This window comes from Aethalodelphis obliquidens, unplaced genomic scaffold, assembly GCF_003676395.1.
Source record: "Aethalodelphis obliquidens isolate GAN/ISIS:26980383/991018 unplaced genomic scaffold, ASM367639v1 scaffold2, whole genome shotgun sequence".
Lineage (NCBI taxonomy): Eukaryota > Metazoa > Chordata > Mammalia > Artiodactyla > Delphinidae > Aethalodelphis > Aethalodelphis obliquidens.
In genome coordinates this window covers 63,421,723-63,448,543 of record NW_020837946.1, presented here as the reverse complement: position 1 = coordinate 63,448,543, position 26,821 = coordinate 63,421,723, and the positions used below count along the sequence as shown (strand labels likewise).

General features: G+C 43.0%; 1 protein-coding gene across 5 annotated transcripts in view; it reads right to left on the bottom strand.

Annotated features, from left to right (window-relative positions):
* Positions 1-26,821, bottom strand: part of STK39 (serine/threonine kinase 39) — a 476,424-nt gene that overhangs the window by 232,299 nt on the left and 217,304 nt on the right. For all 5 annotated transcript variants that reach the window (XM_027129207.1, XM_027129213.1, XM_027129185.1 and 2 more), the window contains one exon: positions 12,763-12,875. In XM_027129207.1, coding sequence (XP_026985008.1) covers positions 12,763-12,875 — 113 coding nt within the window. The remainder of the gene's footprint in view (positions 1-12,762; positions 12,876-26,821) is intronic.

The following is a 26,821-nucleotide window of genomic DNA, read 5'->3' as shown; positions in this document are numbered from 1 at the left end:
GAGAGAGGGAGGGGGAGAGAGGGAGAGGGAGAGAGAGAGAGAGAGAGAGAGAAACTCTTTTGGAGAAACTGTTTTAGATAGCCTATGGATGTAACCTATCGAATTCTATTCCTTCAAATTTCAGGGCCGTAGAGGTACCAGCTGGATATTTAAAAGTCCTGAGGATTAAAAAAAAAAAAAAGAAGAGACACAGATACTACCACTACTAATATACCCCTATGAGCAGTATAAGGGCAGATCAAAGAAGAGGTGGGTCCTGAGAAGAGAGGTGGGACTTGCATCAGTCTGACCACTCATAACCTCACTGCCCTCTTCACCGCTTGGCCAGGGGTCCATATTCCCCACTCCTACACCACCTATTCTACTACACAGCCTTTCCATGCAGTAGAGCCTCTAATGTGTAAAGACACGATGAAACTTGCCTTAGGGAAAAACACCGGTCACTCTGCCTTGGGATATGACCTGTGCTACCACTGAACCCCCATATTAAGTAATATTTCCACAAACGGGGTAGAAATACACTTTTAAAAAGGAAGAAATAGGTGTTATACCGGCCTATCCAACCCTTAAATTAATTTATATATAAACCTTTTGCTTAGTTGCCTTTTACAGAGATACAAAATTTTTATACAGTTTCCCCTTGAACAACGTAGGGGACGCCGACCCTTCGTTCATCAAAAATCCTCCCTAGGTATCGAAGGTTTCATTCCTCCGTGTCCTCAGATTCAACCAACCATAGTCATGTAGTACTATAGTATTCACTATTGAAGAAAACAAGTATAAGGGGACCTCCACAGTTCAAACCTGCATTGTTCAGGGGTCAACTGTATTTATAATTTTGCTGTGGTCTGCATGTTTGTGTCCCTACAAAATTCCTAAGCTGATGGTATTAGGAAGTGGGGCCTTTGGGAGGTGATTAGGTCACGAGGGTGGAGCCTTCATAAATGAGATTAGTGCCCTTATAAAAGAGACCTCAGAGAGCCAGCTCACCCCTTCCACCACATGAGGAAGCAGAGAGAAGTCTGCAGCCTGGAAGAGGACCCTCACCCAGCCAAGACAATTTTATATATATATATATATATATATATATATATATATATATATTTCCCCCCCGTACATGGCCCCCTCACCACTGCGGCCTCTCCCGTTGTGGAGCACAGGCTCCGGACGCACAGGCCCAGCAGCCATGGCCCACAGGCCCAGCCGCTCTGCAGCACGTGGGATCCTCCCAGACCGGGGCATGAACGCACGTCCCCTGCATCGGCAGGCAGACTCTCAACCACTGCGCCACCAGGGAAGCTCCCTATATATTTTTTATAACTTGAAAAATATAACTATTACTTGAGTCAAATATTCTTTCTACAGAACTACTCTCCCCATTTTCTTTCAACAGTGATGATGGTTGCTATATGAATCCTTTCTTGGTAACAGCCTATCAACTAAATTATCCAAGCTTTTCCCAGTGCCTTAACTTTACCCACATGGGTAGGCAAAGCCATTTACCCCCAAACATACTCATCCCTTCCATCCCTAAAAGTAACCAAAGTATCACCCAAAGATGAATAAATGGATGAAAAAAGAATCCTTTTTATCCAATTCTTCCTACAGAATACCTGGGTTCCAACACTCTATTCCCTCAATTAGGACACAATCTACGGAAGATGTGTGACTTAGAGCAGCGCTTCTCAAACCTGAATGTGCACCCAGATCACCTGCAGACCCTGTGACAATGCATATTCTGATCCAGTAGGTCTGGGGTGGGGGCTGAGATTATGCATTTCTAAGAGGCTTCTAACTGATGCTGATGCTTCAGGTCCAGAAACCAGACTTTGAGTGACAAAGTGGCAGAAGGCAGGCAGACAGGCCCTCGGGTGGCGGGGATGTGAAAGGAAGGAGCACAGACGACTGGCTGCAACCCAGGCCCCAGGGTTGGAAGGAAGGGTAGGAGAACAGGCCCGGTGGCGAGGCCTAGCTGAGTGAGACCTCGTGAAAGGGGTAGGAGGCAAAGCTGGAAATGTGGGAGATCGTGGGATTAAAGTGGTTTGAATTTCACAACTACGGGAAAGGGTAAAAAATTCAAAGCGAGAGAAAAACATGAGGTCAAAGTTGGAAGAACTCACAGAACTCTGAAACCCAGGCAACACATTTGCCAAAACTATAGTCAAGGAATGTAACACAGTGGCTCCCTTGGAAGTCTAGTGAAATCTGACTCAGACATGTCATCAAGTGCCAGACCAAGCCACAGCACGGTATTTAAGCTTCCCAGTGGCTTGAAGAGCTGGATCTGCTCTTGCAGCTTCACCTGAAACGCAGTACAAGTGAAATTTCACAAGAGTGGGAAAAGCGACCTAAAATGGGGCAGCGAGTAAAAACCCGTTCCACCTGCTAACACCAAAGTGGCAGCCACAGCAGCATCTCTGCTGGGAGCGATGTGGGCTGAAGGCAGATCAAAGAGGGACACCCACACACTGCTGCTGGCCCAGCCCGGATGAATTCGCCGAAACAGGACATGACACATCCCTCTTATATGGGACAAACTAGGTTTGGCTGCACAAAAAAACATAAAGCGTCCTACCCTGAAAATGTGATGAGCTGGGAGGAAAAAAACTACCCCCAAAAACTGGTAAGTTTTTTTGGTTTGGTTTGGTTTTTTTGCAGTAGGCAGGCCTCTCACCGCCGCAGCCCCTCCTGTTGCGGAGCACAGGCTCCGGACGCGCAGGCCCAACGGCCATGGTCCACGGGCCCAGCCGCTCCGCGGCACGTGGGATCCTCCCGGACCGGGGCATGAACCCGCGTCCCCTGCGTCGGCAGGCGGACTCTCAACCACTGCGCCACCAGGGAAGCCGGGAAAGTTTTAAATTTAAAATAAAAAAAAAAAAAAACTGTGTTTAAATATTTATGAGCAACTTTCTAATATTGTTATATGGCCTTTGTCTAACCATCCCCCCCAAAATTTTTTTCTCCTATTACTATTACTGAGAATAAGCAGGAACCATGATTAACAGGGATGTGAGCCAGCAGGAGCCACTTCGGAAGGGCTGCACTCTAAGACACAGCTGGCTTGGAAGCTTGGCTTTGCCACTGACCACAGCCTGATTACCTGCGCAGGTCATCCAGCATCTCTGAGCCTCAGAATCCTTTTCTGTAATACAAGCTTAATAATGCCATCTACACAGGACTGTTGTGAAATAAGCAAAATGAGATCTATACAACTCCCTGCAGAAGGCCTAGCACATGACAGGAAGGTTGAAAGTCAGTCCCTCGATGTTCCTTCTTTGTGTGTGAGCATGCCCACGCTGATCACTAACCCCATGTGTCCCACGTTCCCGACTGAAGTCTCAGAGGCACAGAGACAGCCCTTAGCGGCAGCCCTCACCCTTCCCCACAGAAACGTCACATAATGCACATGCTCTGTGCCCTGCTGGCTCAAGGAGTGTCCTGTAACACGTGTCCACGTCATCGGGCCATGAGTTTTTCGCTTCATTCCTAACTCTACAACATCCTCAACTGTGTTTTCCCTTAGTATCTCGTCCTGTGTTTAATTTATACCACCTTATCATACTTCATGTATCTAGTATGCTGCCTCAAACGCTTTTGAAATTAAGAAGTCTAAACAGATTATGCAAAGCTTTCAGAACAAAGAGAAACAAAAAAGAGCTTGGAGACATAAGAATTAGGAAAAAGTTAAAGTCTAGTTTCTGTTGTCCTGAAGACGATGCGATTCACAAAGTGCTAAAAGGAAAGAGATTTAAATGGATCCTGAATTCAAAAGAGTAAACTATACTTAACCAAATTAGCATATTTTAATACCTTAGCTAAATCTTAAATAAATTCTTCTTTATCTGATACTGGTGGCAAAATATCCTACTCAGCTTTGGTTGAGAAGTCACACCCACCCCAGTTCCAACACCATGTGCAGTTAAATCTGAGGAGGTGCTACTTCTAACTTTATTCTAAAGTACTTGTTCTCAACCTTGGCTGCACAGTGGAATCGCCTCGGGAGCTTTAAAAAATACCAATGCCTGGATCTCAGCCCCAGAGACACTGATGTAAAATTGGTTTACGACACAGCCTGGGAATGAAATTTTTCAAAAGCTCCCAGGTGATTCTACTGTGTAGCGAAGGCTGAGAAGCGCTGCTTTCCAGCTAAGCACTGAGATGCATTCATTCTTTCAAGGAAATGCTGAGAGAAACATCTACCTCCCAAGCACATTTCCACACTGTCACTTAATCTAAAAAGGAAAAATAAATATATGACCCACAAATACTATCAAATAAAACGTATATTTCCAAATGCAAGAGATAACCAAATACATCTTTAAAATGTATGCAACACCCTCCAAGCATCTAAAGAATTCCTTAAATGATATGAGGGTCACCGCGTTAATTGAAAACACTTTTCAGAAAGTCGTCGTCAGGCTTGCACTTCCGTAACATCAGCATCATTATGAAGGGTAAGCTCATCAACATTCATAAGTAACCCAATACTGTAAGTAGCTGAATTTTTTTTTTAAGAAAAAGAAAAAAAAAAACCCATAAACTTCAATGATTTCAAATGTCAGCCAAGAATTGGAAGGAAAAGATGACAAAGCTCTCCTAAGAGCACTGTATTTTTTGGACTGTCATTTTCAATCATGAAAAATGTCATTGTGAGGGTTTTCTAATTACAAAAAATTAAATGCCACATATGCAGCAAACTTCTGCCTCTTTTAAAATAAGAGTACCAATAGGAAAAAACCTACTCACGGAAGAGTTAAGTCAAATATTCTGACCTGTACTATTTATGAGTAAATCAACCAATGTCCCTCACCAGTTAGTTTTATAATTATTTTCATATGATTTGGTAACTGTCTATCCAAGTACAGTCCAGATGAAGACAGGATTAGAAATGGGGGAAGTCTAGATGTTTTGAAGACAGGGAAACACTTGTAAGAAATTAGGAAAAGGGAAACAAATTTTGTGATAGCCTTAATCAGTGTTTGTGGAGAAGTATTTAAAACTAGAGAGAGCAGTTGTAAAAGGTAAAGTATCAGGGGAGCTGGAGGTAGGTCTGGAAAATCCCTTGAAATCAGCAGAGAAATCACAATGGGTAAACATCTACTTCCGACAGAACAGAATGCCCATCCCAGGGCCTATCTGCTTGGTTATGAATGATGGTCATTCTGCAAAAACTGTTCCCCAAAACACTAAAGAATTTTGCTTGGAAATGAAAAAGTCGCCGCCATAGTTATTTTTCACCAAGAGAAAATAACTCTTTCCAAGGAGAGGAAAGAAAGCAAAGAGTAAAGGAGTGATGTGCAAAGTTCAATGGGGAAGAACCATTTTCTTTCAGAGTTGGCTGAAAAAGTTCTTCAGCAAACAGTAACAAGGATGCCTTATGGGTTCTGCAAGCTCTTAAGCTGGCCATCAGGAATCTGAATCAGACTCAGCTATCAACAACTGCTATCTGATCATTTAACTGTCCATGACTGGGTATACTGGGAAAAATAAAGTCGAAGACTTCGTTAAAAACAGAAACACGAAGCATCTTTCTTGTCAGCCAATTAATGCTGCTAGAAACCTCCAGGCCAGTTTTCAGCACTGCTGCTATTTTTGCCTTCGTCACCAAAGGATAAGAGTGCGAGGTGAAACGTGTGTTTCTTTTTTGCGGCCTCCCGTGTCCCACGCCTGGGTATGATCTGCAGTCTGGGGTTCTGCCAGGGAACAGAGGCAGAAACCCCGCTGAACACTCTTCAGCCTTCTCCCTGTTTCCGAGTCCTTCTTTTTCAGAGTCAGCTTAATTAATTGTGGAAATATAATCAAACCAAAATAAGAAAGACAATAACATAGGAAAGAACAGAACCATCTGTCTCAACCCAAGCAATAACATTTTCCAGAAGTTTATGAGGATGGCAAAAGTGAAGTATTAAAAAAAAAAAAAAAAGATGTAACTGAAGTTGTATTCATTCAATCTGGGAATGTTTTCCCCGTTTTCTCCTACTCTGAAAATGAGTATGTACTGGGTCTCTCTGTTACCAAGCACATATAAGTCCAGAAACCTGAAGGGCCTTGAAATGTTAATTTCTGTTTACATTTTGAAAAAAAAAAAAGAGATGTTAAACATTTTAGCAAGCCATTTCTAACAAATGTATAAGAATACTTAAAAGTAAATTCAATTAGGATATTTAATTATTATCTGGATCTGCTATAACTTTTAAATTTAATGTTCCAAAAAGAAAATTATTTTTCTCCAGCCAAAATAAGTTACTTTTGCATATGTGATATTCTCTAATTTCTTAAAAATGGTACGTCCTGGGCTTCCCTGGTGGCGCAGTGGTTGAGAGTCCGCCTGCCGATGCAGGGGACACGGGTTCATGCCCCGGTCCGGGAAGATCCCACATGCCGCAGAGCGGCTGGGCCTGTGAGCCATGGCCGCTGAGCCTGCGCGTTCGGAGCCTGTGCTCCGCAATGGGAGAGGCCACAGCAGTGAGAGGCCCGCATACCGCAAAAAACAAAACAAAACAAAATGGTACGTCCTCAAATTATCCAAAAGTTTCTCATTTCTAATTCTGCCCTCAATTGGACTATACTTGGGTAAGCACAAACATCAAATCATATGAAAATAATTACAAAGCCAAGTGGCAAGGGACAAATGACACTATAAAATGTAATACTTGAGACTGAAATGCTCAAAATAGTACTACACTCAGTGAAGTAGGCTTATATTTTAACGCTATACCCTTGGAACAAAAGATTCTACAAGAGATAGCCAAATGCAATTTATTATCACATATCACAAGAGATGTGCTGGGATATGAATAATTAATTTACTAATTAGAAAGTTCTTTAGTTCAAAAAGAATGGAAAGTACTTTCACTGACACAACAGAGAAAACACATACATTATAGCTTCCAGCTTTTTAAGCTGATGTCCTCAAACTGGTATAAATTTTTTTCTATGATAAACAAGATTTGCGAAAGTATTAACACAATTACAGAGATTGGGTTAAAATGCACCAGAAGAAATTTTCTTCTTCATTTTTTAAAATCTCAATTAAAAGGGAAAAAACGCCTTCTGACTAGAGGAACTGCTTAGAGGTCCCCAAATACTATAATTTAATTTTAAAAGGAAGAGAGAAGCCTGTGTCAGATAATAGGAGATAACTATTCTCTCAAATGACCATTGGGCAAAGTCAATATCTAGAGCTTTATTCTCCAAAATAACCTACAAATCATAGCTAATTCATTCCTCTAAAGAAATGGAAGGAAAGTATGGAAGGAGTGAGGGGGAAAAGGTAAAGGGTCAGGGGTAGAGAAAGGGGAGTACAGAGGGAACTGCAGATCAAGAGAAAAGCAAAATAATTAATAAAATAGGGACTTCCCTAGGGGTGCAGTGGTTAAGAATCCACCTGCCAATGCAGGTGACACAGGTTCGGGCCCTGGGCTGGGAAGATCCCACATGTTGCGGAGCAACTAAGCCCATGTGCCACAACTACTGATCCTGCACTCTAGAGCCTGTGAGCTACAACTACTGAGCCCACGTGCCACAGCTACTGAAGTCCACGTGCCTAGAGTCTGTGCTCCACAACAAGAAAAGCCACTGCAATCAGAAGCCTGCGCCGGGCGGCGGGAGGAGAAAGAAAGAAATTTATTAAAAAATAAATATATAAATAAAATAGCACTATAGCAGAAAGCAAAATGAGCAGGGCTTCGTTCTGAGCAATGTAAGCACGATTTACTTACAAATACTGTCAGTGAGAGCAAAATATCTTTATAAGATTACACAGGAAGAGAAGGGCAAATGCTAGAGTTGTTCTATTTCAAGACTGAGAAATTTTTTCATTATGTACATAGGAGAAACAGATGGCCCTCTGTGTACCCAAATCTACGAATTTATGGTGAATTTTTACCGTTACACCACAACACTGGAGTGACTTGACGCTATCCTGAATTATAAAGCATCCTGAATTATAAAGCATAATTTGCTAGTAATTAGTGTTTCTATTTAAATGATTTTAAAAGGGGATTTCATTAAAAGAATTAATTTTTAAACACACAGAATCATAGAACTTTTGGTGGTGAAAATAAATTTTTGCCTTCGAGTATACTTCCTTATTGAACAAATGAGGAGACTGTGCACCAGAAGTGAAAGTGATTCATCCCAAGTCCAGGACCCAAGTGGAGAATGCAGGCCCTCTGACCCAGGAAGCAATCTTCCCTCTACCACAAATTGCAGCATTCATCACTGGTGCATAGGTGTTTTTTAAGAAATAAGCACTTTGTCCAAGTCCAGGGCCATGGTTTTTCCTACACCTAAAGCGTTCCTGCCCTTAAGAATTAAACTGTAAGATTTGATAGCACTGATGTAAATTAAAGAATGAGAAAATGGTACTGAGTTTTCTGTGACTCAGTACCAAGGACAGACTAAAAATATGAGAATTCTAGTCTAGAGAAAAAAAATTGAGAAGGATATGATTAAAATCTAAAAATCATAAAGTCAAGTAAGATGATGACCCAAAATGGTCAACAATCCCTGGGTAGAACTAAAGGAGAGTGTGCCCTGAAGGCTGAAAAAAGTGGGATTTAGGATAAATAAAAGGAAGGACTGTGTCACATTTATGGAATTCACTGTCACCTGGTTTAACAGAGACTGAAAAAGATAGATGACTTCAGAAAAGTCATCTGACCATGGAATAAATTCTCCACCCACGTAATAAATTTTAACGGAAGCCAAGTGTGCCCTCGAGTAGCATCCCTAACCTTTGAGGTTGACCACAAACCAGAGAACCAAGGCCTTTCAAGAAACCTCGAGGCCATCTTCAACAAGAATATACTAGTCTGCATGACGGTGGGTCAGACCCACTTAGCAAGCCTTAGGTTCCTACTGGAAAGCAAGAACTTCCTCAATGGAGTACACATTAGAGAATCTATCGATCTGCTAACCCATTTCTAGACAAATAAAGAGGAAATCTGCAGAAAGATATTCCTAGCTCAAACATCTCACCAACCCAGTACCAAAATGAAGAGACTCACTGGCCAGTCCCTGGGCTCCACAACAAAAAAGACCCCTCTTTGTTTTCCCACCATCTAGCTCAGTGCCTACCATCTAGCAGGGTTTTAATAACTATGGAGTGAACAAATTCTGCTCTAAAACTATATCTCCCAGAGGGTGTTAAGCTAATTATAGTTAGTCATTTTTAACACTGTGGGATTAACAAAATATGGGGTTAACAACAAACATGGGATTAACAACTCTCAGAAATTATCAAAGTATCTAGGTTGGGATGGTTAAGAATATAGAACAGACCAGTAAAAACCCCTTGGCTCCTGGAAAATTAACCACCAAGATCATCAAACCTAGCAAGATTAGGATGTATAAGCCAAAGTCAAAAACACATAAGAAAATTCAAAACAATGCATAGAAAAACAATTAGTTTAGACTGAGTAGGTTAAATGCTACTCATGTGATGCCAAGGAAAACATTTACTCTAGGGTGTTCTAATCTAATTGTTAAAATGAAATGAATTTTTAGTGAGCGTATACCTTTGTCCTCTCATGTATATACCCCAAACTCATCCTTTTTACGGGCCTAAGCACAATGGAGAAACTCAAGTATTTACCAAATAAATTAGTATCTCTGAGGATATTACAGTACTTATTTCAACAGCATAAATTTTATTTAAATTACCAATTGTTTAGCACCAGTGATCTCACTGAACATTTCTTTTCCTCCCTTCATTCTCAGAGAAGATGACACCGTGATTATTACTTTGCTTCAGAAATCATGATACTTCAATTAAAAAATAAATTTAAAAAAAGGAAAAGAAATCATGACCACTCGAATCTTCTTCAGTCAAACCTCGAACAAACTCTATGACCATGGAAAACTCGGACAGCCGCCATCACATCAAGAAGCAGAGTCCAGGGCCAGTTTTCCAAAACTGTTCTCTGCCATCATACCCAACCTCCATGGGTAAATCCCACCTATGGAAGTCAGGGCAGCGGGGTAGGGACAGGGCAGACAGTAGGGGTGGGAGGTGAGAGTTTCAACAGGGGAGGCAGCTGTTCCTGTAGCCAGCAAATAGCTGATAACTGTGACTTCTATAACATAACAGTCCCACAAGATAAGGATTCCAGCGGCCATTGTTTCTTATAAGGACAATGGTTTCCAGTCAACACAGGGCACAGTTTGTGAAATGACACAAGGCACTGACCTGTATATAATACACACACACACAGAATTAAAGGATTATTAGGATACCGGATGTCCAAACACTGCCAAAATGTGAACCCACAGAGATAATAAAAGCGCGAGCAGCAGCAGGATTAGAAATCGAAAAGGATTACAGCAACTTTGCGCCACACAATCACAGGCCGATAGCTGGGCTACAGAAGCCTGACAACTTTAGGCAGCCTGTACTGTAAATTCCATTTCTTTTTGTTTGCAAAGGACCTGGGAGTTTTGTGTCCTAAACAACCAGAGCCATTCTCCCCATCCCTAGAAATAGCAAGACATCGAAAGGTCAAAGGTTCAAAATTAAGGAAAGATCAGAGCAACAAATCAATACATCTTTTAAAATGAAAAACAGATAATTATGCACATACACTATACTCCATTAACACAACATGGGCATTGCTGGGACGGGGGTGCAGGGGGGGAAGAACGAAAGAAATAAATTAACTGCTAATAAGCAAACTTGTAAATCTTAAGACCTCAGATTAATGGAGCCAAGCACAAAGCCATAAAAGCACCAGTCCTCACACTGACAGCTCTGGCTAAATCACGAGCAACTCCAAATGACACAGCTATGGTTCCTGGTGCCAGGGTAATAGAGAAAATGGCCCGGAATGACAGTCTCTCCCTCATGCCTCCATTAGGACCCTTACACAGCTATCATCGCTGGCAGCCGACTGCTGGTAAGAAGTCAGCAAGGGGAAAACACGGAAGCTTTGGGCAACTGACAGCTTGGTAGGAACCAGAGACCAAAGCATCAGCCCAGCAGGCTGCTTTCAGAGCTGTCAGATACAAGTACACACAAGCCTTACACATATTCTGTATAAATATTCTGCTGGTGGTAAAAAGATGGCTGTGAGACCTCCAACAGAACACCACGATCAAATACAACTGTCATGGGCAAAGTTGTCATGGCCAAGAGTGCTATTTCCAAATAGGGCATAAGTATAAATGTATACTCCAAGGTTTTTTAAAAATTAATGGGTACTTTGTATAGCCACAGAACTTGAGGACTCCTAACGGGATCTTAGAGATCTTGGGATTCAGCTCTTTTTAGAGCGTGCAGAGCCGTTAGGTAACTTGACGAAAATTGAAAAACAAGTTAGTGGCGAAAGCAGGACACAGCTCTCTCCACAGTTTGCTTAAAGCTTTTTCCACTCCGGAAAGTGATCTTGAAAACTGGTCCGATGACAAAGGCACAATTTTATTGGTCACCGTGATAACAAGCAACAGAAGTATGCAGTAATAATTTCAGTAAGAGCAAAGCACAGCTGAAATTTCGAAGAGAGTAAAAGCCTTAAATGTATGCAAAAAAAAAAAAAAGTTTTTTTTTTTTTTGGAAATTAACATTAAGTTGTGGAAGCCCTTCCTTTAATCTGAGGTTTAGAAGGCAATCCGCTGCTTCAATCCCAGTGAAAACTATGCCTTGTGTAGTCTAATTTGAAATGTAAGACCAAACAGATCTGGAAAAGTACAGCTTTATCCTAGTACTTAATTTATACTATAGTTGTGTACTGTAATTATGCCTGAAGTAAAAGCTATATTCTGAGTAAAGACAAAAAAGCTCTTGTTAATGACATTCCATTCCCCCAATGTAGGCTTTAACAAAAGGCTTCTTCATCGGGAGCCAACTGTCATTACACTTTGTAGCGTGTATGGAGCTATTGGACTAATATTTGTCCTGGGATTAGTGCTGGGATAACCAATCAGTTAACTCCTCCACTGCAGTATGCTATTATCCTCAAATAAATGACCAAAAGGAAAAAAAGAAAATTGGCAGGCGGATCGACAACTATATTTATGAGATTAAACTCTCAAACCCTTCACAGTTTGCTGGGCAACTAATAACCATTTGCCAAGCTCTTCATTTAATAATGAGTCAGCTAAGCCTAAAGCAAATGTTCCTTCAACCAACCAGTGGTACTACAGTCATATCCACACCGACAAGCTCCAGTTATTTATGTAATGTACTTTATTTAGAAGAAGTACAAGTTGCCCTGTACAAAAAATAAACTCCTGTCATTAGCCAATAAGAATGCAAGCTACCCAGCAGTATTTTGAACAACTGAAATTTATAGGAGATTTTGTAATTTATGAAAGCCAAAATGACCAGCAAATTGTTTAGGGAGTAAGTCCTAGTTGCATCAGGATTCAAGACTGAGGACCAGAAGCTCACCATCTAACTCTGCACTCAGTATCACATTACCTTAGGTCATCTGAGTCTCTGCACTCAGTATCACATGACCTTAGGTCATCTGAGTCTGTTCCCTCATTTCATAAAAAAGAGTGTTAACACTGAGGCCCTCCCCACCTGGGGATTATGAGGACTGAGCAAAATTCTGTTTGTCAAAGCAAAGTAAGCTGTATATTACACAACACAATCATAAGGGGAAAAAAGCCATGTGGGCTGCTTTCCAAAAAATAAGTGTGTCCGAACAGGAGAAAACACCAAGTTGCCTCTGCTCTCTGCTCTCCTGCTTCTCCGGCCCATCTCTATGTATCCATGAGTTAAGAAAAGCAACGAGCAGTATCCCCTTCACTTTTACTTACTAATAGTTCATCCATGCTGGTCTGGCATTTTTCCAAGTTGATCCGCTTTATTGCTACACGTTCTTGCCTGGGTTTACATAGAGCAGCCTGCACCACAGCTGTAGCGCCACTGCCTGAAACGAAATAAAAACAGCATCAGCTATCAAGTGGCACGCTGTCTGGTTACTATCTGTGACCCCCTTCACAAATTAATATCTACTTTTTTAAGTTTCTACTCCAAGTATTCAAAACATTATCATCTGACATCTTTTTAAAGAGTTTCTTAAGTCCGAAAATAATTCTATGAAGGAGAAAAAGGAAAAACTGCATGTTTCTAGAGAATACAAAGACAGTACCTGCACTTCAGAGGCTTAACGATCCAGGAAGGTGACCCACATCAAAAGAGCCCATTGCGTATGGGAACATATGTATATGTATAACTGATTCACTTTGTTATAAAGCAGAAACTAACACACCATTGTAAAGCAATTATACCCCAATAAAGGTGTAAAAAAAAAAAAAAAGAGCCCATTGCAATACAGGGTGTTCACTGCTGCCCAGAACAAAGGCTGAGAAAGTGATGGGTCTCATGTCACAAGAATAAGAGAGGGCTTCCCTGGTGGAGCAGTGGTTAAGAATCCGCCTGCCAATTTCGAGCCCTGCCAGGGTTCGAGCCCTGGTCCGGGAAGATCCCACATGCCACGGAGCAACTAAGCCCGTGCGCCACAACCACTGAGCCTGTGCTCTGGAACCCTCAAGCCACAACTACTGAAGCCTGTGCACCTAGAGCCCGTGCTCCGCAACAGAAACCACTGCAATGAGAAGCCCGCTCACCGCAACTAGAGCAAGCCCGAGCACAGCAACGAAGACCCAATGCTGCCAAAATTAATTAATTAATTAATTAATTTTTTAAAAAAAGAATAAGAGGCATAAGCATCTAAGCACACCCCTGCGTGGACGCCATTACCATCGTCTCATGCTGATGCCTTCCCATTTCAGTGCCTTTACAGTATCTCAAGCTCTTCTCCCCCTTCAGCCCAAACCAAACCACTCCAGCCTGAGCTACTTCAGGGCTTCCATGAGATGCTGTGACAACTTATCTACTCTGAGCACTCTGTGAGCTTATTTCTTCCGATTTTGCTCTACAATTAGAAGAACAGGAATCAACCTGAGTATTCTCATGCTGAAAGCAGGACTCTTCAAGGATACCAAGCAAAATGATGCAAATGTGTAATTACAAAAGCTCTCAGCATTCATATGCGTTTCCCATTTCTAAGGTTTCATGATCATTAGCTAATGCACTCAAATTCCTAAGAGGCAGAGTCGTGTCAGCATCCATATTTTATAAGAGCAAACTGCAGACGTGTAATGATTTGTGGCAGAGAACAAAGAGCTCCTAATCGGATTTGTATTCCGTAGGGGCAAAAAGACCTCCAGGTTAAGGCATCTCAATTCTGCAAAGAATACCAAAACTCTCATTCTCATCACATAAATCCTCTCCCTGCAAGACTGACAAGGAGAGAAACAGCCTGTACTCGGGACTGTGCAAAAGGGGGCAGATGTGACCGTCCACTTTTCTCCTTCAAGTTTTTCTTTGGGTACTCTTTCCCAAATGAGTCACCGAATCTCGTCCAAAGGGCAGGAGGGAGGATCTTTTGTCAATAAGGAGGGGAGACCAGTTTTAGATTTCCTGACACACGTGAGAGAAAGGCACGACACTTTTTGTGCAAATCAAGCCTTTCCCACCCCAAAGAAGCGCCCGAATGGGTGTGTTTAAGCACTGAAGTTCTGCCCTGTGGTCTCATCATCAGCTCTGGCCCCCTGATCTATGACCCGAGCAGGTCACCCTAATGCTCCAAAGACAGGTCTCCAAGTTCACGGCTTCTGTTCCAGGAAGTCCCACCTGTGTTCACTGGGGAAGAAACTCCACAGATACTGACCACCCACTATATAGTCGGCATTTTCCTCGCATAATTCTTGTTACAAGCCTGTGCAGTTTTTGTTATTAGCCTCATTTTATATGTGAGAACACTGGGACTCGGAAAACTTGCCCACACAGTTAACAACTACCTGAGCCGGGATCTGAGTCAGGTCTGCAGGACTCTAACGTCCACGGTTTTTTCCTACCTCCCACAAGTCAGAAGCGCACCTCTCCCTTTCCTTCCCTCTTTTGCCCTTCCTAGGAAAACATTTTCTGCCCCATATGGTTGAAGAAAAGAGAAACAACCTAGAGAACCTCACTCTCTCTAGAGCTCAGTGCAAGGAGCAAACGCCACTGTCACAGGTTGTTTAAAAGGGGCTGCCTGTCCCTAACCTCACTGCTTCTCCATCAGCTGTTACTCTAAGTCCCACTGGATCAACCTCACCGGCCCTGCAGATCGCAGCATGTTGGGCTCAATCCAGAATGCTCCAGATACCAGGGCCAAACACTACAAAGAGCCCTGCTGATAGCAGAGTGTATTTTCCAGTCAAGGTCTCCAGAACAAGAGACCATCACTGAAGGGAGCCACAGAGAAAGTGATAAGTAGCAAGTTAGCGCTGGGCCTGGTACCCAGCAGAGAAATCAACAAAAGTCTTTAACAAGCTGCTGATGGGAAGCTCAGCCCTACCTGTTGTAAATCGCCCCCCAATCCCACCCCTCCATCCTCCATCCACATCCCAGAACATTCTCACATTGGGAAAACTGCAAAACAGGAAAGAAGAAAACAAATTCCCAGAAACGGTAAAAATAAGTGTACATAACATGGGACTACCACGCCCAGTCAGTTAAGCCCTTGACTATAAAAGCCTTCTGGGATGTTGAGTTGGCTTTTGCACAGCAAGGGAAACCACTGACAAAATGAAAAGACAGGGACTTCCCTGGTGGCTCAGTGGTTAAGAATTCGCCTCCCAATGCAGGGGACACAGCTTCGATCCCTGGTCAGAGAACTACATCGCACATGCATGCCACAACTAAGAGTTCACATGCTGCAACTAAGACCTGGCACAACCAAAAATAAATCAATCAATTAATTAAAAAATTAAAAATGGCAGGAGGGGAGAGACAGCACATGCAAAAGAGGGCCTCTGACTGTGGAGCTCCGGAGTTTGGAGCCATATGGCTGACAGAGTCTTGGTGCTCCAGCCGGGTGTCAGTCAGGCCTGAGACTCTGAGGTAGGAGAGCCGAGTTCAGGACACTGGTCCACCAGAGACCTACCGGACCACGTAATATCAAACGGCAAAAGCTCTCCCAGAGATCTCAATCTCAACACTAAGACCCAACTCCACTCAACGGCCAGCAAGCTACACTGCTAGACACCCTATGTCAAACAACTAGCAAGACAGGAACACAAACCCACCCATTAGCAGAGAGGCTGCCTAAAATCATAATAAGTTCACAGACACCCCAAAACACACCACCAGATGTGGTCCTGCCCACAGGAAGGACAAGATCCAGCCTCATCCACCAGAACACAGGCACCAGTCCCCTCCACCAGGAAGCCTACACAACCCACTGAACCAACCTTACCCACTTGGGGAAGACACCAAAAACAATGGGAACTACGAACCTGCAGCCTGCAACAAGGAGACCCCAAACACAGTAAGAGAAGCAAAATGAGAAGACAGAAACACACAGCAGATGAAGGAGCAAGGTAAAAACCCACCAGACCTAATAAATGAAGAGGAAATAGGCAGTCTACCTGAAAAAGAATTCAGAATAATGATAGTAAAGATGATCCAAAATCTTGGAAACAGGGCTTCCCTGGTGGTGCAGTGGTTGAGAGTCTGCCTGCCGAGGCAGGGGACACGGGTTCGTGTCCCGGTCCGGGAAGATCCCACATGCCGCGGAGAAGCAGGGCCCGTGTGCCATGGCCACCGAGCCTGCACGTCCAGAGCCTGTGCTCTGCAACGGGAGAGGCCACAACAGTGAGAGGCCCGCGGACCACAAAAAAAAAAAAAAAAATCTTGGAAACAGAAAGGACAAAATACAAGAAACATTTAACAAGAACCTAGAAGAACTAAAGAGCAAACAACCAATGATGAACAACACAATAAATGAAATTTAAAATTCTCTAGAAGGAATCAATAGCAGAAAAACTGAGGCAAAAGAACGGATAGGTGACCTGGAAGATAAAATAGTGGAAATAACTACTGCAGAGCAGAATAAAGAAAAAGCAATGAAAAGAACGCAGGACAGTCTCAGAGACCTCTGGGACAACATTAAACCCACCAACATTCGAATTATAAGGGGGGGGGGGGTCCCAGAAGAAGAAGAGAGAAAGAAAGGGACTGAGAAAATATTTGAAGAGATTACAGTTGAAAATTTCCCTAATATGGGAAAGGAAATAGTCAATCAAGCCCAGGAAGCACAGAGAGTCCCATACAGGATAAATCCAATGAAAAACATGCCAAACCACATATTAATCAAATTTTCAAAAATTAAATACAAAGAAAAATATTAAAACCAGTAAGGAAAAAAACAATAAATAACATACAAGGGAATTCCCATGAGGTTAACAGCTGATCTTTCAGCAGACACTCTGCAAGCCAGAAGGGAGTGGCTGGATATATTTAAAGTGATGAAAGAGAAAAACCTACAACCAAGGTTACTCCACCCAGCAAGGATCTCATTCAGATTCAACGGAGAAGTTAAAACCTTTACAGACAAGCAAAAGCTAAGAGAATTCAGCAACACCAAACCAGCTTTAAAACAAATGCTAAAGGAACTTCTCTAGGCAGGAAACGCAAGAGAAGCAAAAGACTTACAATAACAAACCCAAAACAATTAAGAAAATGGTAATAGGAAAACTACCTTAAATGAAAATGGACTAGATGCTCCAACCAAAAGACATAGATTGGCTGAATGCATACGAAAACAAGACCCATATGTATGCTGCCTACAAGAGACCCACTTCAGACCTAGGGACACACAGAGACTGAAAGTGAGGGTATGGAAAAAGATATTCCATGCAAATGGATATCAAAAGAAAGCTGGAGTAGCAATACTCATATGAGATAAAACAGAATTTAATATAAAGAATGTTACAGGGCTTCCGTGGTGGCGCAGTGGTTGAGAGTCCACCTGCTGATGCAGGGGACACAGGTTCGTGCCCCAGTCCAGGAAGATCCCACTGGGCCCGTGAGTCATGGCCGCTGAGCCTGCGCGTCCAGAGCCTGTGCTCCGCAACGGGAGAGGCCACAACAGTGAGAGGCCCGCGTACCGCAAAAAAAAAAAAAAAAAAAATCTACAAACAATAAATGCTGGAGAGGGGGTGGAGAAAAGGGAATCCTCTTGCACTGCTGGTTGGAATGTAAACTGATACAGCCACTATGGAGAACAGTATGGAGGTTCCTTAAGAAACTAAAAATAGAACTACCATATGACCCAGCAATCCCACTACTGGGCATATGCCCTGAGAAAACCATAATTCCAAAAGAGTCATGTACCACAATGTTCACTGCAGCACTATTTACAATAGCCAGGACATGGAAGCAACCTAAGTGTCCATCAACAGATGAATGGATAAAGAAGATGTGGCACATATATACAATGGAATATTACTCAGCCATGAAAAGAAACAAAATTGAGTTATTTGTAGTGAGGTGGATGGACCTAGAGACTGTCATACAGAGTGAAGTAAGTCAGGGAGAGAGAAACAAATACCGTATGCTAACACACATATGGAATCTAAAAAAAAATTTTTAAAAAAGGTTCTGAAGAACCTAGGGGCAGGACAGGAATAAAGACACAGACATAGAGAATGGACTTGAGGACATGGGGAGGGGGACGGGTAAGCTGGGACAAAGTGAGAGAGTGGCAATGAACGTACATACACTACCAAATGTAAAACAGATAGCTAGTGGGAAGCAGCTACATAGCACAGGGAGATCAGTTCGGTGCTTTGTGTCCACCTAGAGGGGTGGGATAGGGAAGGTGGGAGGGAGACGCAAGAGGGAGGAGATATGGGGATATATGCATATGTATAGCTGATTCACTCTGTTATACAGCAGAAACTAACCCACCATTGTAAAGCAATTATACTCCAATAAAAATGTTAAAAAAAGTAAAATGAAAAGACAACCTACTAAATGGGAGAAAATATTTGCAAATGATATGTCTAATAAGGGATTAATATCTAAAACATGTAAAGAGCTCATACAACTCAACTTCAAAAAACAAACTGATTAAAAAATGTGCAGAAGAACTGAAGAGTCATTTTTCCAAAGAGGACATGCAGGTGGTCAACAGGCATATGAAAAGATGCACAACATTGCTAATCATCAAGGAAATGCAAATCGAAACCAAAATGAGATAACACCTCATACCTGTCAGAATGGTTATCATCAAAAAGAGCACAAATAACATATGTTGGTGAGGATGAGAAAAGAGAACCCATGTACACTGTTGGTGGGAATGTAAATTGGTGTAGCCGCTGTGGAAAACAATATGGAGGTTTGTCAAAAAACTATAAAAATAGAACTACCATATGACCCAGCAATTCCACTCCTGGTTATATATCCAAAAACAACAAACACACTAATATGAAAAGATGCAGGCACCCCAATGTTCATAGCAGCATTATTAGCAACTGCCGAGATATGGAAGCAACCTAAGTGTCCATCAACAGACGAATGGATAAAGAGGATATGATACATACCTACATACACATACACACACACACACACACACAGGAATATTAGTCATAAAAAAGAATGAAGTTTTGCCATTTGCAGCTAGTAACGTGGATGGACTTGGAGGACCTTATGCTAAGTGAAATAAATCAGAGAAAGACGAATACTGTATGATATCACTTACATGTGGAATCTCAAAAATACAAGAGCTAGTAAATATATCACAAAAGAAGCAGACTCACAGTTAGAACAAGCTAGTGGTTACCAGTGGGGAGAGGAGGAGGGACAATAAAGGGGTGGAGGAGTAGGAGATACAACCTATCGGGGTATAAGATAGGCTCAAGGGCTTCCCTGGTGGCGCAGTGGTTTAGAGTCCGCCTGCCGATGCAGGGGACACGGGTTCGTGCCCCGGTCCGGGAAGATGCCACATGCCGCGGAGCGGCTGGGCCCGTGAGCCATGGCCACTGAGCCTGCATGTCCGGAGCCTGTGCCCCGCAACGGGAGAGGCCACAACAGTGAGAGGCCCACGTACCGCAAAAAAAAAAAAAAAAAAGATAGGCTCAAGGATGTACTGTACAACATGGGGAATACAGCCAATATTTTGTAGCAGCTGTAAGTAGAAAGTAATCTTTAAAAATTGTAAAAAACTTTTTTTTAATTTAAAAAATAGTAATATATTTTTTAAATTTAAAAGGGGGAGGGAGTGTTGGGGCAAGTCTTTTATTAGAGCCATACACCTAGAGGATTGTTACTGCTTTATAACTACAGCTGACTAAAGAACAACTGGCAGCTTCTCATCTCTAGAAAGAATAAATATGAAAGCTTTATGACCTGAGGTGACTGTCACAGCATGAATGGGTTTAACCACCCATTGGACAATTTGGAACAGTCTATTTTGAATCCAAAGATTTCCTTCAACTGTTAAGAGAGATCAAGAACAACTTTAGAGGTGCAGGGAGCCTTAAAGACCATCAAGTCTAGCCCCTCACCACATGGCTGAGGACAGGAAGGGAAGGGAGGCCAGCTCTCATCAGAAGCCAGATCAGCCAGCACCCTGACATGGACTTCCCGGCCTCCAAAACAGGGAGAAATAAATTCCTGCTGTTGAAGGCACCCATTCTTAAGGTATTCTATTATGGCAGCCCAAGCTGACTAATACAAAACGCTTTCCTTGTCTGTTCTGAAGCCACTCTCCCACGGTCACCTATGCTAAATTATGCCATATAAGTTAGAAGTTCTCAAAAACTTCCTAATTAATTCCAACAGCAATAAGAGACAAGATACAACTGAAGGGCCTCTGGAAGGCCTCTGTAATTCTCAAGTCGTAGGTTAGTAAGACCCTTGAGAAGAAGGTTAGACAGGGATTCTATCCAACCCTGATACTGATTCCCTCTGTGACACTGGCCCCATTTCTACCTATACCTCCGTTTCCTTAATGGGCATAATAAAAGCTACCTGCAAGGCTTAATAACAATGAGTTTCACATTCCTGGAAAACATCGACTCAATAAATGTTAGGCTCTATCTCTGGGACTCACTTCTCCATCTGTAACATGAAGGAGATGGACTGGGGAAAAGAGAGAGGGCAAAGTAGCTCCAGGTCAGGACTGAGTTTCATTTTGCTCACCAGGAAGATTCAGTTGGTTTAAAAGGGGGGGAACAGGTGGGCTAAACTGGAAAACCAGAAGACTAAATGATGTCTAAGGTCTGATACAGCATGATGAGTTTAAGCGTCTAAGATATAAGAGAATAACCCAGAGAATTCAGGAACAGCTATGAATTAATATCCTATAGCTACATTTCTCGCTGAAAATATACTTTGATATCTAGCCAAACAAAATGATTTTAAGAAGTCTTCATTCATCCAGATTGCATGAGTTCATATCCTAGCCCTGCTACATACTAACTGCTCGTCCTTGGACAACCTTCTTAACATCTCCATGCCTCAGTTTCTTCCCTTGTAAGATGTCAATAATAGCACCGAGTTCACAGGGCAGCTGTGAAGATCCAATGAGTTAATACATGGAAAGCCCTTGGAACCGTGCCTAGCACACAGGAAGTACTAATTAAATCTCAGCTAGAATTACTCCTCAGGGAAATCCCTCCAGGTCAGCTGGTGTCCTGTCAATTTGTCATGTTAACACCACATAGTATTTCATGGTGTTTGATGTACCACAATTTATTCAGCCCTTCTTTTATTGATGAGTACTTTTTTTATGTCCAGTTCCCCCCACATTACAAACAGTGTAACAATAAATATCTGGAACTCTTAAAATATGTATGAGTCGACAAGAACTTTCATGTTAAAGTTAGGACGATTGGTCGATTGTTCAGTAACCCCTTCCCATAAATGTCTGGATTTAAAAAGCAAAAAGGTAAACGGGAAAGGTATTACATTAGCCTGTGACAGGAATGGTGGCCAGGGGAAGCAAATTCTGTCATCATACGCTACTTAAATGAAGAGCACCAAGCCGAAACTTTAACAAGAGTTTGTGCATCTCTTAGCACCTGAGAAAGCTCCTTAATTATGCATAGCTGTCCTTTTTTAGTGAATAGAGTCCAGAGCTGTATCAGGCTTTCTTTTTAGAGGTGCTGGCTGCTGGTATGCAGTAAACAAAACAGATGACTTTGGTCCAGCTGGTGATTTCTTCCAATTCTCTCTTTACCCAACTTGCTCGAGGTGCCCTATTTATGTCATGTGTCCAACCTCATAGCTCAGGAGGCCAATCAGGTCCCATGAGGACCACAAGCTGGCCAGGGCGTGAATGGACACACACGTGAGCTCCACGGGGACACAGCTGCCACTCTGCCTCAGTCCACTGGCGCCACCTGACATCACTGACCTACCGGGGCAAGATTCTGATTCTCGCAGAAAAGCTGAAAATCCAGAATTTTGTGTGAGAGCTCCTAAATTAAGGTTAGCAATTTATGTTTAAAAACATAAAAATATGGTAAGTCACATAAAAGCTTGCCATATGGGCTTCCCTGGTGGCGCAGTGGTTAAGAATCCGCCTGCCAATGCAGGGGACACGGGTTCGAGCCCTGGTCCGGGAAGATCCCACATGCCGTGGAGCAACTAAGCCCGGGCGCCACAACTACTAAGCCTGTGCTCTGGAGCCCGCGAGCCACAACTACTGAAGCCCGTGTGCCTACAGCCCATGCTCTGCAACAAGAGAAGCCACTGCAATGAGAAGCCCGTGTACCGCAATGAAGATCCAATGCAGCCAAAAATAAATAAATAAAACAAAGAAATTTTTTAAATATATTTAAAAAAAAAAAAAAGAAGCTCGCCACAGGCCGTATTTGCCTCCCTGGGTGACTGATAGTTGGCTTCAAATGTGTACCCTTCCTTACCTGAAGGTACAAATTTAAAATTATCTATTCGATTACACATACGAAGCTGTCATTCTTCTAGATCAAAAATGGTCACATTTCCTATGGTTCAACATAATACGCGAATATACTCAGGACATGGGCCCACACTCATTTACAGCAGGTCACCACATGGCCATCCACCGCATCCTGCTACTTCATACAAAGAGAAAGCCATCAGAGCTATTCGGTCGTTTGGTGCGTTCTATGTGGAAGGAACACGGGCACAGTAAACTCTCAAGTCAAACACAAAGAACAGAAACAGTGAGACAGGTGTTATGTGCAATCTGCTGGACAGATTCTTTTACAAAACAGATGCTACTGCTGGCCTGTCAGGATACACCAGGCCAGGCACAGCAAGGCCACATTTCTCACGGCAGCCACAAACAGGTGACCCTCCTAAGCAACCTGGCTTGTGTAACAGCCAAGCTGGTTGAGTTATGTCCTTCGGCCTCGGTCAAAAGAACCAGTGAGCAGAGCCTCCTTCTGGGGTTGTTGGAGCAGATTTAGAGCTTACTATAAAAAAATCATAAAGACCAGGGTGAACTACAGAAATGGTCACTCAGTGAATGAACTTGTATTTCACCACTGACCTGGATAAACTACCTTCCCTGGGAAAGCCTGGCTTGTTAAAACCTTTAAAGGTCACAGACCTCACCAAAGAAAAGCAAGGCTTGTGTGTAACTCAGCAAGAGCCATCTGATAATACCACAGAAAAACAAAAAGTCACCCGGGGCTCTGATCGTAAGGGAGATACAGGGAAACTGGTGTGTGGAATCAAACTGGAATGAATGTCATATGCTCACCTTGGACCTCAAGCTACACCTAAAGCAACAATTAAATATGTTTTAAAAATTTTAAACACAGCTCTATGCTACCCTTACTAAACTCGGAAAGTGGACTGGGATTATCTAACACAAAGAAAATGATTATTAAGGGATACAGGTAAAGTCTAGGTACCTGGTTGAAGAGGAGTGGTATGTATGGGATAAGAATCTGCTGAGTATCAGACTCTAACTTCCGTCTAACTCAATGGGATTGATACTGTGATTTACTCCTAGACATTTTTGGTTTCCTTAATGATACACAGTAGATAAAAGAGTCACTCTGTAAATACGATTACTTGCCAGTTTAAAAAACATTTCACAATTACAGTCGTCCCCCCCTTTTTTGTGGTTTCGCTTTCCGTGATTTTAGTTACCCAAGGTCAACCGTGATCGAAAAACATTACATGGAAAATTCCAGAAATGAACAATTTGCAAGGTTTAAAGTTTGTGCCATTCTGAGTAGTGTGATGAGATCCCACTCCATCCCATCCTGGACGTGAATCGGCCCTTTGTCCAGCGTATCCCACTTGTAAGTCACTTAGTAGCCATCTAAGGTTATCAGATCAACTGTCAAGGTATCGCAAGCTGCGATCAGGTAAAGCCTGATCATAGGTAGGTATGTACAGGAAAAAAAAAAACATAGTATATGTAGGGTTCAGTACTATCTGCTGTTTCAGGCATCTACTGGGGGTCTTAGAACACGTCCCCCATGGATAAGGGGGACAGCTGTAGTCTGAAGAGCACTCACTTCAAGGTCAGATCCCTTAAAGCTGAAACAGAATAGCTATTCTAAGATTCGAGTTCTAACGCTGACACTAATTCTAATGCTGACCAACAGAAAAGTTGGAGTGAAACATATGATCTCTCTGTCCGTGAATGTGTATTTACTGTTTAAGAAAAAGATCATCCTATTTGGGTGGGGTGGGGGGCTTTGACAACACAGTCCCAGGGATTAGCTATGAATCACTTGAGATGCTGCCTTCTTTAACAGCCCCAGGCAGAGTTAGTCACTTCCTCTCTGCCCCTAAGGACGCAGTCCAGTCTCATGCCAGCACTTAACATGCTCATCGAGTTGGTCTCCACAGCCTCATGACTCTAGAAGCAACCCTTCCACTGAGGCCCCTGCCTGGAACGCAGGAGGTCCTCAATAACTGTTTGCTAAGTGGATGAAACTCCCATCCACCTCTCCCTGGGTTGACAAGGTAAACAAGGGAGGTGTAGCTGTGCCCAAAGCTGGGTCTATACAGAGTCATCTCAGCCCAACAGGCTATATAACCTGGAGGCAAGGAGGCAGAGCACTTTTACTCAGTATGCTCACTGTGTGTGTGTGTAAGTAGGTAGCTTTTGGTAGACATGGCAGTTAACGTCGAGGAACAAGCCTTGCAAGGCCATCTGCCTGAAGGCACTTATGGTTTGTAGAACATCCCTTTCAATTCTGGTGTCGTCAAGTGTCACGGGAAAGCTCAGACTGAAGAGCAATGTCCCACCAGAATGGGTTGGGACCCTCAGTTTTGAAAAAGTGAATCCCCTGGCCACTGCTCAGCATGCAGGAATCATGCAAAATGAGGCAGGCTAAAATAAAGTAGGGTCTTCGATGATTCCACTTGATGACAAAGAGGTGACATCAAACACCTGGTAATGTGGAGATGTGACAGACAGGAGCCGATGACAGTCCTCCAAATCCATCTTACGAAACACTGCATCAGGCCCTAGACTGCAGGAGGGACACATCCCTACAGAGCAAACTGGATTTTTATACTCAGTAAAGGTCACTTTGAAGTCCTCACCCCCTGTAAACTCAAAACCCCATGATCTGGCAAGACTGAAAAACTTCCTGTTCTGCTCTGAGGGGGTAGCAACTCCTCCCAGCAAAACCCACTCATTTTACTGATTAAATCAACCAAATAGAAGCCAACATTCCACAAAGGAATGTCCATTGCTATTCACACAGATAAACAGATACACCCACTGGCAAAGGCCAAAAGACGCTGAGTGCCCTGGTTCTCATATGGTATTTTAACATGGTATGGGGATGGTCTCCAGCTCTTTCCTGCTCCAACCTTACGCCACCGGGAAGTGGGAAGGGCTCTAAATGCAAAAGGAAGAGCCAGTATCTACACATCGAGGTCGGTCCCACTTCCCCATCTCAGCCACATGCACGTTGTCTTTGTAGGAATAAGAAAAAGGCATCCCCCTCACTGGAGGGCCTGCCAAGGCCTGCCAAGTGGACAACACACGACTGGGCAGAAAACTCCTTTCTCCCGGCTGACTGCATCAGAGCTTGCGGCGCTGAGCAAGGGTTGGGTGTTCAGCCACCAGGGACCAGGGTACAACTTTGGGGGCCCCTGGTCTAAGCTTAGCACATCCGTAGCCCCAAGCCTGTTTAAGAAAAATAAGTCAAGTCTGTTTCTAAGCCCCAAGACAACCAACCACCTCAGATCTAAGAAACATTCCCATGAGAAGCCCTGGGTTTGGGCAGATTTTTCTCAAAGCCTGCGAGACAGAGTAATTAATAGCTGAACTCATCTCAGAAACACCTAAGGTGTCTGTTTAAAAAGCAGATTCCTTGTTTTGTTTATGATGAACTGATTTTATTGTATTTTTTTAATTGAAGTACAGTTGATTTACGTTTCAGGTGTACAGCCAAGTGGTTCAGTTATATAGATGTATTATTTTTCAGATTCTTTTCCATTACAGGTTATTAAAAGATATTGAATACGTTCCCTGTGCTATATGGTAGGTCCTTGTTGTTTATCTATTTTCTGTATAGTGTGTAACTGTTTAAAAAGCAGATTCTTGAGCCCATATCCAACCTACTGAATCAGAACTGTTGCAAATAGAGGCCTGGAATCTGCATCTTTAATGCGATTTCCCTATGTCCTTAAATTTGAGAACCACAGATCCTGAGTGTCGGCTTCTCTGCCCCCTCGCCAGCCAGGGCACCAGGTCTTGGAAAAATTTATCAGCCAGGGGTCAGTCAGGAAAACCAGTTACACGAAGTCTTGTAACAGATATTATTTAGTATAAAGAATTGTTCCACAGGCGTTAGAGAAATGAAAAGACGAGTGACACAGAGTAGCTGCGGGAAGCAGCTATGTCCCCTAGAGCCGGGGGAATCAGAGGGGGGGCTTGGGGTTATGAGAATTTGACAGCTTAGAGGGGGAGACCCGCAGAGCTGGGACCCAGATGTCCGAGGAGCGGGGGCTAACACCTCGGGAGCTCCAAGGAGGGCCTCTCGGTGAGGGTCCACATGGGGCTGGGAGGCCGTC